This window comes from Mya arenaria, chromosome 14 (assembly GCF_026914265.1).
Source record: "Mya arenaria isolate MELC-2E11 chromosome 14, ASM2691426v1".
Taxonomy (NCBI): Eukaryota; Metazoa; Mollusca; class Bivalvia; order Myida; family Myidae; genus Mya; species Mya arenaria.
The window spans coordinates 21,760,771-21,776,703 of record NC_069135.1 but is presented as its reverse complement, the minus strand read 5'-3'; the positions used below and the strand labels follow the sequence as shown (position 1 = coordinate 21,776,703).

The 15,933-nt window shown below is 32.8% G+C and overlaps 2 protein-coding genes across 7 annotated transcripts in view; one reads left to right on the top strand and one right to left on the bottom strand.

Annotated features, from left to right (window-relative positions):
* LOC128217151 (zinc finger protein DPF3-like) overlaps window positions 1-2,391 on the bottom strand; it is a 29,943-nt gene extending 27,552 nt beyond the window's left edge. For all 6 annotated transcript variants that reach the window (XM_052924078.1, XM_052924080.1, XM_052924083.1 and 3 more), the window contains exons 1-3: window positions 2,287-2,391; window positions 1,444-1,610; window positions 484-603 (exon numbers count right to left, since the gene is read on the bottom strand). In XM_052924078.1, the coding sequence (XP_052780038.1) occupies window positions 484-603; window positions 1,444-1,610; window positions 2,287-2,327 (328 nt within the window). In that variant the 5' untranslated portion in view covers window positions 2,328-2,391. The remainder of the gene's footprint in view (window positions 1-483; window positions 604-1,443; window positions 1,611-2,286) is intronic.
* A 77-nt stretch (window positions 2,392-2,468) lies between these two features.
* Window positions 2,469-12,153, top strand: LOC128217152 (E3 ubiquitin-protein ligase CHIP-like). Its single transcript, XM_052924085.1, has 7 exons — window positions 2,469-2,687; window positions 3,736-3,934; window positions 5,254-5,419; window positions 6,097-6,187; window positions 6,908-6,964; window positions 7,972-8,088; window positions 8,484-12,153. The coding sequence occupies exons 1-7, from the start codon at window positions 2,598-2,600 to the stop codon at window positions 8,607-8,609; spliced, it is 846 nt and encodes a 281-aa protein (XP_052780045.1). The 5' UTR covers window positions 2,469-2,597; the 3' UTR covers window positions 8,610-12,153.
* Window positions 12,154-15,933: the final 3,780 nt, after the last annotated feature.

The window sequence follows — 15,933 nt, the reverse complement described above, 5'->3', positions numbered from 1 at the left end:
AATCGGGCTTAAAATATATCAAAAACAGTGGATTTTTTTCTGATAAACACTCTGTTTTACACACAGGGATAATTCTAGCAAGGGATTTCCGGGATTTCTCGCATAAAAATCGCTCATATCACATAAATGCTAGATATTCTCGTGCTTGATCGCAGTTTGTGTATTTTGAACCTTTTCTCCTTTGTTGTTTTACAAAATAAAGCATCGTAGTCGTCGATGGCTTCTTGTTTATATTAATTGAATTACTGACGAATTACCTCCCCTACATTAAATGCATTTGTCTTATCGAATGTTTTGATCGATATCGCCCACACACTTGATTTCAAGCGTTTTTGAGTGAGGATAGTATATTTTAATACAACGTCATTTTTCTATAACCCACTGAAAAGCATGAAATAAACAAAAAATAATTCTAGGTCGATATAAATTTATAGAATTTAATGTAGTACATTTCCTTCCCATAAACAATCATTTGCAACCAACCTGCTTCACCCGTCTCAATGTCTCCTGTTTTGTTGTTTCGTTCTTCGGGAAATAGGAAATAATGGCGTTTCTTCTTCCATCTCCGCTCAGGATAGGAGTAGATCTGGCCAGGGTACTTCCCTAAGATGTAACAGTATCATTTGTGTGTGTTTTTTATTCTTAAAATTTCATTTTCAATGTAAGCAGTGAAGGTTTTTGAGCTTTAGACAGTGGTTGAAATTAACACAAGCCCGCAAGCCCTGCACTGGTAAAATGTCTTCTGGGCTTGCTCAAATTCTGAATTTTATAAAGCAGGGCTTGTTCAAAAATTTGATGCCAAGCTATAGCATATGAATTCGGGCTTGTTCATCCAAAAGTCTAATTTCAATGACTGTTTAGAGCAATGAGGAACATACTTAGGCATAAATCATCATCATCACTTGGGCTTAAGTCAAATTTTAAAAAGGACAAGGCGCTAAGGCCTATTTTTTTTCAAATGTCTGTTTCGTATAATGCACTGACCCAAACTTTTTACCAATAACTGAAAAGTTTTTATTGAGCAAAAATTGAACAATCAGATTCAGTGATCTCTAGCCTGTTCTAATAAAAATGTTTTAGTCGTGTCCAAACTGTTCACTCGAAATAAAACTCATTGATTGTTCATGATGTTTACAGAAACCTTTTTTCAGTATGTTACAGAAAACAAATATTCTTTATTAATAAAAACAAAAGAAATATTTATTATTTATTTAATTCTATGAAGGCAGGAAGGTGCACATCATCATCATCATCATCATCATCATCATCATCATCATCTTCATCATCATTTTCATCATCATCTTCATCATCATCATCTTCATCATCATCTTCATCATCATCATCATCATCATCATCATATCATCATCATCATCATCATCATCATCACCATAAAATAAAATGTTAAAAAAAAGCAATAAAAAACACAACACATTCAATCTCAACCTGGTCTTCTGTGACGGTAAGAATGCCACAGATCAGTGTGACTTTGGGCCACTCCAGTTTGAGAGTCCAAGAAAGGCAGCCGCATCTTCCTGTCATTCTTCATACGCAGGTTGAAGTTGGCTGCCTGCTCTATTGCCTCATTGTAAAATGCCTCAGAGCCGCCAATGCTATAAAAGAAACAAATAACATTTATAAATTAATATATTTATAAAGGTTTAATTAAACAGTTAATAAAACACATATTCATTGTGACATGATTGTAACAACTTGGCAGTTGAATACAGCTAGGCTAGCGGACATGAGTTTGGAGATGATGAATTTCTCTGAATAGGGAAATTTCGCCCATAATCACGGTTCTGGCATTCATTTTTTAAGTTGTGAATATAATATGCATGCTCAAAGACAATATATCAACTATATATAGGTAAATGTATTAATTTGCAGTAATAAATTGAGAGCATAGAAACATCGCAGTTGTTGTACATTGTGCCCCATAGTCTCCTCGACAAACATAATTTGTAACAATCTGACATTATTCAACTATCAATAACAATCACTATTCAACTATCGCTATTCATCACCAAATCTTCATAATGGATCTATTATCTTATTCTGGGCACTCGTTCGACTTTGGAGATGTGCCTTTTGACGACATGTCGTGCGCCGTTTTGCCTAATATATTTTGATTTGCAAAATAAACTGCAAAAACTGTTGACTGCTCCTTGAAAAAATAATTATTTAACAAATTTGACCGAATTACGAGTCTAAACTTAAGCCTCCACAAATAGGCGGAAAAGCATATCATATAAGGACATTTGATAAACAAAACAAAACGTGATAAACCTCTTCTGAACAGCGCTATGCCTCAAAACAATTTCTGTCATTTTTCTTTGTTGATTTTTAATTTAACACCTGCAGAGTGATTTCCCTTTATTGGGGACTAGCTTTTAAAAATACTTTTGATGTATTAACCTTCATTATCTCTATGACAGACATGATAAGATTGAAGTAGAAAAAACATTTCTTATACATCCCAGTATCTTACAAACTGTTTTATCATTATTGTTAGCTTCATACATTTATATTAATAGCTGATCCCTCATCTTGTCTTGATTATTTTTTTTGACAAAGTTCAGTATTGCAACGAAATAACAATGACAGACACAGATTTGAAAGAGCAGGGAAACCGGCTTTTCTCTGCAAGAAAATTTGATGAAGCCATAGGCTGTTATTCAAAAGCTATCGTAAGTATGTCGGCAGATTTTTCTTAATACAGGATGTGTTTATCAGTTATTTGTTTGTGCATCTTTTCAAAGATACAATAAATAATAAAGAACGCTAAAATATTTCAAATGCATTTGTTTTCTTAATGAAATTCATCTTAAGGAAAAAAATAATCTGAAATTGTTAATAATTCGTAAAACCTATGGTTGTTTAATGTTAAGATTCTTACTATACATAAACAGCCGCTTCAGAGTCTGATTTTTGTTTTGACAACTCTATGCTAGATAACATGATGAATGTCCAAATGTTAAAAAGTTCCGTTAACCTGCATTATTGTGGCTAGGTAAGGGGTTAGGACACAGAATTACCAGTTATAGCTAAAAGCATAACATTAGTGGGAAAACAATTGTAAAAAAAAAATCTGCCATTTGTATGTTATTTTCATTTTTTTCACATAATTGAAAGTGAAAAAAAAATATGACAACAGGCTGTTCTGGCTATTTGATGGGTAACAAACAGGTTAGCTTTAGTCGTATTAGGTACTGTTAATTTTTTGTTTAAAAATACATTACTGATAATTTATAAATATCAAATACCTGTTAACACTAGGATCAGGGGCGCCCAGGTTTTTTTTCTTATGGGAGGCTTTATCAATGAATTCATGATTTTTGTTTCAAAAGACAAACTTGTTGTTTATACTTTTCATGCTTGGGTGCTTGTCTAAAAGACAAACTTGTTGTTTATACTTTTCATGCTTGGGTGCTTGTTAGTAAGTACAATCCTATTAAGACTCAAATAATATGGATGTTTTTCTCGGTATAATTCCTAAGACTTAATGCATCCTAGCTTATGTGGATTTTACTTTCTCAGAAAATAACACAACAAGTCCATGTAGTACTAGATGACAAGTCTACGTTTAGACTAGATATTGCGAATTTGTTTAATGTTTCGCTTCTAAGTTATTTGTAACATCGTGTGCTCAACATAATCATCAAGTTCCCCCTTTTTAGTAATGAAAAAAATAATTATACCGGTAATCAAAATGTTTATACTATTCCTTCAATTCAGGTTAAGAACCCATACACTGCGACATACTTTACAAACCGGGCACTCTGCTACATAAAGCTGAAACAGTGGGAGAATGCTGTACAAGATTGTCGCCGATCGCTGGAGCTCGACAAATTACTTATAAAGGGACACTACTTCATGGGTCTGGCGCTCACTGAGCAATTACATCACGATGAGGCAATTGCATCTTTAAAAAGGGGTAATAAATGTTGTAAATTTGTAATTTGAACAGTAAATAAATGATTTTAGTATGATTACCATCAAACTTCTAACCCACAATCAATGGATTGTGCTAGAATAAAATAACAACACTGAATTAATATAGATATTGGTTTCGTTTTTGACTTTTATGAAAATAATCAAAATTGGTATACAAATGCATCGGTTCATTTTGAAATCTGCTTGAATGCATATTTAAAAGCTGCACTCTCACAGATTTACCAGTTTGACAACCTTTTTTATGTTTTGTCTTGGATTGAGCCAATGTTGTGTAGGTAAATGTCTGACAACTAGTGATATGAGACTGCTGACAAAAGAGCAGATCAAAGATTTTTTATTTATGTTCGAAAATAGAAGTTTTAAAGCTAAAAGCTTTACCAACGCTTTAAGAAAAATAAAATTTTCAGCAGTTTTAAAGTCATATATCTTGAGCAAAACATTTAGCAGGAAAACAATTCAGTGTATGATGATGATGATGATGATGATGCAGTAGTATATACATATGAAGCATAACAGGGCTTCCATTAAGAATTTGAAACTGGAAGTATAAACTTCCTGTCCATCAATTTTGGAAGTTTTTCACTGAAATGTGAAAGTTTAAGTCTCCCGAAAACGATATCTTTTTCCACTATTTTTCAACTAGTATGTTAAAAAACATATAAATTGCAACCTTAACATACCAAATTCAATGACTTATACTATAATAATTCATTTTACTTAAAGACTGATTAAAAGTGTGACTATAAAAGTAATATTGACGCATTGTCTTGATATTTTGAACTTCCAATCTTTCTACTTAGGAAGTTTTTTTCAAAATTATGGAAGTTTTTGTACTTCCAAGGAATCGATTTTGGAAGTTTTAACACATTTCTAGTAACACTCTTAATAGTAGTACACACACTTAAACATATTTAAATTTGAATTAATTTATTTCCTGTTTTCAGTATTAAGAATAGAAAAGTCCATCCTATATTAATACATGTTATTTGTTCAGTGCTCTTGTTGGCTACAGTAAGATGGCTCATCATACCTTTCTGAAGTTTCACTTGCACATGTTTATTCGTTAGAAATTGGTAAAAATATTAGAAAATTACAGTAAGGAATGTAGCGATCAATTTGTCTATTAATGTGAGTTTATTATATAAGTTTGTAAGCTAGAACGTTTACATTTTAATTGGGGAAAAATACATACTTTTTGCATACGGTAGTTGGAACATAGCCAGGAAACAGCTATAAAAACATGAAAACCAGTTGATCCATGTTTTTCACCACCTTTATGGTAGTCTGCTTTCTTTTTAGCCCATGACCTTGCAAAAGATGCCAAGAAAAACTTTGGAGATGACATCACAAGTGCATTACGACATGCTAAGCGGAAACGGTGGAACCAGCTGGAAGAAAAGCGAATCCAACAGGAGATAGAATTGCAGTCATACCTGAACAAGCTCATACGCGAAGATATGGAAAGGTATGGTCATGAATACCTCCTGCTTCCACATTTTACACTGCCTAGTTTCAACTGGATAGTTCAGCTCCAGATTCATAAAAACTCAATTGCGATTTTAATTTCATGTATCTAGATGTGTATAGACTTGTGTAGCAATTCAGTGCAAAATGCAGAATCCCCATATGGTCTGTATTATCATGACTTGTGTAAGGTAGTTGTATGTTATTAGGTGTAAGGTATATTTATTTTTTTAATCTGTTTTTCGAAAAAGTAAGTTTATGTAGATATTATTGCCAATCAAATTTGATTGCCTTGGTGTCATTGTTGGCATTCAAAGACTTTGCCATTACTCAAAAACCGTTCCAAGATGTTGAATATAACTTGGTTCTTCTTTAGCCAGAGGCAATGCGCATGTGTATAACAAGGCTCTGGCTTTAATAATTGGTGAGTGATGCCCCTTGCTCAACTATAAAAAGTTGATGAGCATTCACTGTGTGACTCTCTTGTTTGTTTATTGTCTACAAGAGCATTGCAGACTTATTTGGACATTGTAATAAAAAGTTCAAGATAAACTGCAGAGTAAAAATGGTTTAACTATTTTTATTGTAAAGAATACCGATTTCAGCTGCTCATTTTATAGCGACTTTTTATTATCATAAATTCATCTGTTATTTAAATTGTACATACTTGTTTTGAAGGCGTCGCTTGACTGTTATGGAGAGTGCTGAGCAAGAGGGACTGTCGAATGATGAATGTGATAAAAGCATAAGGACTTTTGAAGAAGAACAGGTAACATACTCTAATAGAATTGGTGGGTGGGTAAAAGTTGTAAGGTTGGCCCGCTCCCACTGGCTGCATTATGGTTGACCCCACTACATTATCTATGCATTATATTAAGAGGAATTAAGGAGCTTAAAAGGGGGAAATTTACCTTCATCTTTGAAATGGGTATAAAGCCAAAAAAGAATGACTTCACATCAAAAAAGTGGTTGTGTAACAATGATAAATTACATCTGAAACATTACACAACGAAAAAAAGAGTGGTCGCCCCAGTTAAATATTAGATTGTTCAAGGCTAAAAATAAATGTGGGTGAGAACCATTTTTGCCTTTATTTTGTTAAAATCTCTACCTGTGGCATTTTGACGCTTTGATAGATGGCTTAAGTTATTAAAGCTAATTCCATATTTATGTAAATGCCAGTTTTGACCGTATAAAGCTAGGGAGACTAATTCACTCAAGTATTTGTGCAAAACAAAATCATTTGACAATTTACAGCATTCCCTCATGGACTTACACTTTTGTTTTAGGACTCAAACTTTTGACAATTTCATATTAAATAAAGAATGATATACTCACATATTCTTATATACTATTCTTCTAAAAATTGCTGTTTGAACTCACACTGTTCAGATTTAAGTAAGAACCTTTCTTTCGGTAAATGGTTCAAGTGTGAAGATAAATGTATATATGTCTAACATGTATATCTTGGTTTTACTTTTTATTCCAGGATCGAAAAATGGCCGAGGTTAACGACTTGTTTGCTCAGGTGGAAGAAAAAAGACAGGTACTGTAGGCGAAGTAAATAAATCTAAAGTTTTCAGTTATTTAACAGACTGGGTTGGAAATGAGTTTGTTTTTTTTCATATAAATTCAAAACTGAAGCCATTTATGCAATTATTATATTATATGTAGGTGAAATAATTTACACATAATGTACACATTTATTGGTTTATGAACAAATTTATTAAACTGTGTTTTACATAATTAATAGGTATTTGTAGTTGACCTTAATTTTTTATTTTTAAACAGTTCTCCCCTAAATCATCCACCAAATTTGGCTCAAATAGGAAACTAAACAATAAACCTTTTGGCCATAGCATAATGAAAGTTTAAATATAATTTTTTAATTCTTATTGGTCGCCAAAAAGCTTGACAGTGGTTTGATTGGATTGGATGTTGCCAGAGACACTATGAAAATAAATGTAAAGCCCATATATCTCTGACATTAATAAATGTCAAGATATGCACCTTGTTTAAAACCCCTGAAAAGAAGAGCATTTTCATACTCTTTGCACCTCTTGTTGGTACCCTTAGTAAATGTGTAAACCATTGATAGTTTATAACTTGTACATAATAATTATGTATACAAATCCAATTCTGTCTTAGAGGCCTAGTTTAATCCTTCTATAAGTGACCCCCCCCCTCAAAACTATGTGAACCTCTGTGTATTGATCTTAATCTAATTGCCTAATTGTCTTAATCTTATCAGATCTCCAATCTGAATATCCTGCTGTGCAGTTTTGGACGTTTTATTATGGAAATGAACCCTAAATGGCCCTTAGCCAATAAACGAATAAACAGGAAATTGGCCCCTTCTGTGACATTAGTGCAATTATCAGGGGATACACAGCAGGGGATTGTCATGCCAAACATTCCTTAAACTAGGCCTTTCAATATGTTACTTAATTACTTTTTGGTCTTTCAACCACAAGATAGTTCTTTTATTGATTAGGAAATAACTGGTATATATATTTCACCTGGGAAACTAACCAAACTGCATTGTTTTACTAGAAGAGGGACGTTCCTGACTGTCTGTGTGGACGTATCAGTTTTGAGTTAATGCGCGATCCTGTGATAACGCCGAGTGGAATTACATACGACAAAAAAGACATTCTTGAACATTTACAGGTAACATTTTGCCCAATCATACATACGGATGGTACACATATCTCTTCACGTTCATATCCGAAAAAGTTTTTGGAGAAGATAAGTTTAATTCCCAGTGGAGTATGATATCTCCTCTAAGAAATTGACAGCATACCAGTTACACTTGACTTCAGATGATACAACTGCAAAAAATTGAGAAAATTGTCAAAAACTTACATAAAATTGATATCGTTGTGGACAACACATTGAATTTTAAAAACTGATGTATCTCATCGCTAAAGACAGATATATATATCTTTTCACACCATCAAATACGATAATCTAATGAAAATACTTTGTGATAAGTGTGCGTTCATTTATGATAAATATGTACAATAACGTAGAACACAAATCCAAATTTTTCTGTCTTATTTCAGAGAGTAGGCCACTTTGACCCAGTCACACGCACAGACCTCAACCAATCCCAGCTTATACCCAACCTTGCCATGAAAGAGGTCATCGAACATTATCTCGAACAAAATCCCTGGGCAGAGGAATTCTGATAGAAAGGATAACTTCTCAAGAAGAATTTTAGCAGATGTGTACTTCAACAAGTATTAGCAATTCCAAATTGATTGCTGTGTAGTGTGGAAAACTCCTTCAGTTAAATCTTGCATTACTTTGAAGATTTGTACTCACAGTGACAGCGTTCTCAATGCTGAGGCCATGGACAGTGTGTTTATCTACATGAAATTGTATGATAAGATTACAAGAAAGTATTGGAACTATTCTTATTTTTCTGAGCTTCAAACCTTGACCAAAGAATGGCTCTCATCTTTGTATTCAACAGCTTCAACGCCGATTATACACTTAGTTCTATCCCCTTGACTTATGTAAATACATGTAGTTGCTAACTTGGTATACAGTCGAACCCTGTTGGCTCGAATTCGCCGTTGGCTCGAACTGGGTGTTAAGGACCGATTTCTACATACTGAATGTGAACATTTCCGAGGTTATTTCACCGGTCCCTAGGACTTCGAGCCAAAGGGGTTCGACTGTTTTAAAAATGAAGTAAAAATAAAAGTACTTCAAGACATATGTAGCCGAGTTAATCAACGATGTCCAGTATATGCTTTTAAGTGCCATTAAACATTTTCATAATTTTTCATTTGAAAGACGATGGTTACCAACTGTAGAATTAAGAATAGAAATGTACATGTATATTGATACTACAGCGGTTGCCAATTGTACGGTTACATGCGTGTAAATAACTTTTGGAAGTATGAGATTCAGGTATGTGAACCAATCACAAAAACCAGGCCACAGGTGAAAATGACGTTATGCTTATGATTCCACACGCAGAATGTTTAAGGATAACAAAGAAATAGTTAAATAAAACCAAAGTGACACTTAAAAAAAATCAGTGTTTTAAAACGCCTTGATTTTTCATCATTTTCACCTATGTCCTGGTTTTCATAGATTGCGTCATATTATGGTTAGAATCAATATCTTTCAACTTCTGGCCAGGGTTGAGAGAACATAAAAATGTGTGATCTTGGTCAAACAGGTTTGAGTAATTCTGTACAAAACTAGCTTTCATTTATCACATTTTAACATAAACACATTGGTTATGAAGTATGCAAAATCAGCCTACACATTCAGTGTTGGGCAAATGAAATTTAAAGCTGCACTCTCACAGATTGAACGTTCTGACAACTTTTTATTTTATGTCTTGGAACAAGCCAATTTTTGAAAAAATCCATGGAAACCAAGTCAAGTCAAAGTTTTATTAAAAATTCAATTAGAACATTGCCAGTACACAAACAACATACTAGATGGCATTTAATGACAACAAAATAGAGTGAAATATAGATATGAAATAAATATGAGATAATTTTTACAACAATTAATCTTGAGGAGAAAAGTATGAACTATAACTATACATGAAATGTATTTAGACATGTTAATTATGCTAAGCAACATTTTTTTATCCGTAGCGAATGATAAATAAGTAGCAATATTATTTTATATTTTATCATTATTACAGGACATCACGTTATTCAATTTGGTCATATTAGGCCAGTGAATATAATACCTGGGTATATATTTTGTACGTAAACCAGTTATATTAACTAATGACATAAAAATAGATGGCAGATTTTTATATTTAAGTTCAAAAATTGATGTTCTTGCATTTTCATTAAACTGTTAGTAATGGTTTTAGCCATAAAACATTAATTTTTGAACGGAAATATTAAAATCTACAATCTGATTTTTTTTTATCAGCAATCTTATATCATTGGTTTGCAGATATTTACGCAAAAATTTGATCTTTCCACGACAAAAAATAAAAAAGTTGCAAAAATGGTATGTCTGTGAGAGTGCAGCTGCTTTAAGTCCAACTGCAACTTCTATTTGTACTGGAAGATGCATATACATGAAAAAGTATGAGAAATGTTTCGCAACTTTTTTGCAACTTTGATACGAAACTTCACGTTTCATTTATGTTTGTAACCTTTGGTGTTGGCGTCTTACTTCATACCTCGAACTTACGCACATGTAAAAGTGTAATTTTTTAAGAAGTGATCAAATACGCAAGTTCATATTTCATTGACTGTAATGATAACTGTATGATTCATAGCATTATTGTCAAGTTCATTGGTGTTTTATGTTTTTTGTTTCATGATAAATATCAGGATTGTTCATTAGGGCCCCTCAAAATGTTTTCATACACTTACAGTGACAATTTGCCCTTTCCTGACAAGTTATACGAATATATATAACTCCAACTTAAATATTGTATAGTTATCGCCCGTTGTAATTATAATTATTATGCTGCAAGCTACATGTAGTCTCGATTCAAACAATTAAAGACACATGTTTTTATATAATGTGTTATAAAATAGTCTCTATTTATACAATTAAAGATATATGTTTTAAAATGATCTGTAGTAAAATTAATGCTTTCAATTATTCCAATTTTTATGAAAAAAAATGGATTATAATGTACTTGGATTTAATTTGTTTCAACCTAATCTTGTATGATACACATGTAATTTTAATTGATTTGGATAAGACATCCAACATGTTACATATTGTCAATTTAGGCATCAAAATAAACATCCATGGAATTTGCAAGTTGCCATTTTTTATTGGTAATAATAAACGTACAGTAGTATTTATTTCCAATGATTAATTGCAAGTTGCCCTTGTATTCTGTTATTATAAAACGTACCATAATTATTATTTTAACGATGAATTACAAGTTGCCCTTGTTTTATTCTGTTATTATAAAACATAAAGTAGTTTTTTTTCAACGATTAATTGCAAGTTACACTGGTTTTATTTTGTTATTATGAACTGTTATGATTTTTTTTTAATGTATTATGTCGGATGTGTTTAATAGTCAGACAATGAACTATTCAAGAACAATACACAATATATTATCACTATTGTGTTTTATTTTGTCTGTGATAACCATGTTAATGTTCAAACAGTGTTTTTGTTAAGCATAATGATAATCATCCTATAGATGGAAAACAAATGATAATTACCATAATTGTAAATATTTACATATAAATGCCGATTAGTCAGTGTTTTTGTTAGTCAAAAACATTTTTTTTTTTTAAATCAATTATAATATGAATTTTTATCTTAAACCAAATATGCACATTCAATTTATAGGTCATTTAATCATTTGATGGTTTGATTTCTGCATAATCTTCACTTTTCTAATTCAGCGTGTGGAAATAGTATTGTTGAAATTTCATAATTTCGCTTGCAGTGAAAATTTGAACGAAGGAAAAAACTTCTTTCACATCAAGTATTAACCATGTAGTGTTCCCAGGAATAGGGATGTTTTTTGTTGCTTTACCTGTTTACACTAACTACTTCTGAACTACATGTGTATAAGTAATCTTCATATTTGTCCTTGGCATTCGATCTGATGCTTTACTATACACAATTTACCACTCAACATTAACGTTATTTGAATCACAATATCTATGCTGACATTGTAATCATGTTTAAACTTGCATTGGCTGTATGTTGGGTAATAAATGTCATGGATTTATTGTTCTTGCTATTTAATTAAATAGTTTAAAATTGTGTCCAGTTTGTTTAATTTCTTCCTAGGTAATTTGCACCAGACTTACGTAATTCTGTTAAGATACTTTGAAGCTTGAATTGAAGAGAATGCTATTGCAGACACTTTTACCTCGGCATTGCAGACACCTTTACCTCGGCATTGCAGACATCATTACCTTGGCATTGCAGACACCTTTACCTCGGCCTTGCAGACACCTTTACCTCGGCCTTGCACACACTTTACCTCGGCATTGCAGACACCTTTACCTCGGCCTTGCAGACACCTTTACCTCGGCCTTGCAGACATCATTACCTTGGCATTGCAGACACCTTTACCTCGGCATTGCAGACACCTTTACCTCGGCATTGCAGACACTTTACCTCGGCATTGCAGTTCCTTCAACGTTTTGCTTGGAAGCTACCATCCGACAGTAACTGTTCACAGGATTGATTACAAACATCCTTGTCCTCTGTGGCATTTAGGGAAGTCTTGGGGCGGCATTATTGATGCTGTTTGCTCTGGAGCTCTCTAGAACATAAATCCTACAAAACGGTTCATTGTACAAGAGGTTGTCATAGTCTCCTGTGGTTTAAATTTAGCTGCCTTTCAGCGAGTGTTTTTCAGCATCATGCCATTACATAGAAAATCTGCATTTCAAGGTCCGAGGAGGGTAAAGAAGCCCTAAACAGAAGAGATTTATTGTAGTTGATGCTTACACAATATGGCACAATTAGGGTTGTTTGACTCTTTGGTAGTCAAGTTTTGGATAATAAGATTAGTGATGGATAGGCATACAGAAAGACAAGAGGAATTATATATATGCTGTCAAGCCCATTACTGAATAAAAATGATGAAACAGTTCTATGAAAGGTTGTTGAATCAAATACCCCCCAGTGTTTTTATGAATATGGAACTCATTGTTTATTGGCTTTGTTCAAGCTACAGGCATTCTACTCATGGAGGGCATTTGTGCCATATGTTTTTAAAATTCCCAAAAGGAGGGCAAAGATTTAGCCAGCAAAAGCCAAAAAAATTCAAGGAATTCAACAAAATGTCCCTCAAGTGTGACCTTGACTCTTACTGTGATGGGTCTTGAACAAGATACACCGGCTTCTCATGGTGACCATTAGTGCTAAGTAATTTTAAAATCTCCACTGCATGTCCAAGCTACAGCCAGGACAAGTTAAAATACAAGTAAAATTTACCAATGGGCCTTTAGTTTGACCTTGACCTAAGAACTACGGACATGGGTCTTGCATACCACAGCAAGCTTCTTATGGTTATTAGCATTCGTGTCAAGTACCGTCAACATACAGGGCAAATTCACAGCCCGTACAAGCCAAATGCTAGGATTTGACAAATTAACCTTTAATGTGACCTTGACCTTTAACATACCAATATTGATCTTGTACAAGACATGACAGATAAAACATTTGTACAAAGTTATTTTAAAATCCATGGCAAGTAGCAAGCAAGTTTGACCAATGACCCGTAAGTTTGACCATTGACCTGCACTCATGGGTCTTGCAACACACAGTCGATGGTGATCAAGTTATTTTAAAATCCTCTTTTTCATGGTTCAAGTTATAGCTAGAAACGAAATATTCATGCCATCTTTCTTGCTTGCTTAACGCTATTATCTTTTTTTCACAAGTTTGGATACAATTTGAAAGTTTATATGAATAGGAGCTATTAGTTTAGCTAGTGATTGATAAAAGGTGAACTGCAACAAGCATGTTTTTAAATGTTGATGGTTAGATAATAAGGTAGTATGTTCTTTTTTTACCAGAAATATTTGCTATGATGACAAAACCTTATGTTTAAAATATCTACCCCTAGACCCATTTCTAGTTCAGGGTTTTTTATGTGATTTTTAACGTCATTGATATCGACCAAATTTACTACATGTGAATTATTAATTCTTATAAAATATAAAAAACACAACAAAGGAGTCTCTTTACAAGTTTTTACTTGGAGAAACATAAAACTAAAGGAGAATATAAAAGAATAAAAAACAAAAACAACAACAACATTAAAAACGACTTAGTCGTTTGAAGGATTTAGCTTTTGGTTATTAACAAAACAGCTCCAGATCAAATAAAAACACAACAATATAAAATTACAAATAATATAACAGTATTACAGAAAATAATCTCAGCTACAAGTCTTGACCTAGCACGAACACAAGTAGTCTTGACCTAGCACGAACACAAGTAGTCTTGACCTAGCACGAACACAAGTAGTCTTGACCTAGCATGAACACAAGTGGTCTTGACCTAGCATGAACACAAGTGGTCTTGACCTAGCATGAACACAAGTAGTCTTGACCTAGCATGAACACAAGTAGTCTTGACCTAGCATGAACACAAGTAGTCTTGACCTAGCATGAACACAAGTAGTCTTGACCTAGCATGAACACAAGTAGTCTTGACCTAGCATGAACACAAGTAGTCTTGACCTAGCATGAACACAAGTAGTCTTGACCTAGCATGGACACAAGTAGTTTTGACCTAGCATGAACACAAGTAGTCTTGACCTAGCATGAACACAAGTAGTCTTGACCTAGCATGAACACAAGTGGCTTAAAACAAAACATGCCCCAATAGTGGACTTCATCCACTTTTCTCAGACAAGAGTATAAATAAAGAAATATGGAATTTGGGCTTAGCTGGTTATAGGCCTTCTGTTAATGTAAAAAGTAGTCCAAGATTTAAATGAATTATATATCTGATCATTTTCGAGGGGTAGTGTACTGGTAATGGTCAAAGATTTAAGGTTTTGCAAGTCAACAATAATGGCTAATTTGACCATATCTCTGAATTTTTCTGCAGCCAAGTATTAGGATATAAATTTACAAATGAAATTTAATCATATTCCAAAAAATACAAGTAATGCTATCAATTTGAAGAACAAAAACTAAAACACTATTACTAAATCTCTTCAGTACATATTTTTTTTGGATTTTGATGTTAATATCTCTAATATCTAGAGCATTTTTAGGAATATTTCTAGAGTTTTTGTTTTTTAAATACTATAAGAAGGGTGGTTAAAATTGTCCTATTCAACTAAAATCAAAACAAGTACTTTCAAAACAAAATTTAAGATTCAACTTAAAACTACTTGTATTTTTATTTAAGGATCACAATTATGTTTCTTGGATCTGAATAAAGTCAACTTTCACACTACCAGGCCATTAACATACATGTTAAATAATATAAGCACTAAAATCATCTTGGAGACAAACATAAAAGTCTTGGCACTAAAATAGGTCTCAAGTTGTTTTATCCATTCAAAACTAACAATACCGGTAAATGACATGTTTTTAAAAAAAGAATATGTCATAAAATGAACACAACCAATAAAAACAAGATACAGCATATAGTAAAAAAGAGCACCTTAAGACAAAATATGAAAACCAATTTGCCAAAATGTTTTATCAAAAAGCAACTTTTCTTAAAGAGAACAATGAAATATCTTAAACTTTGATGAACTTCCTTTGGGAATCAACAACATTTACCAAAAAAATATAAATCAACGGAAAACCAGGCTGTAATAACTACTGTAAAAAGTGCAAACAATTGAAACAGCTTCCTGCTGTACACTGTAAAAATCAAACAACTGTCAAAACATTGCTTTAACAAAGATACCATAGTGTTTTTTACATAATATAAAAGCAAAAAAAAAAAAAGATAAAAAATCTTCAACTTTTTAAACATCTCAAATGTTAACTCTTCTTCAATGTTAAACTCACTGCATTTTATGTAATGCTAAATGCACAGAGACATTTTAATGGAAGTCTG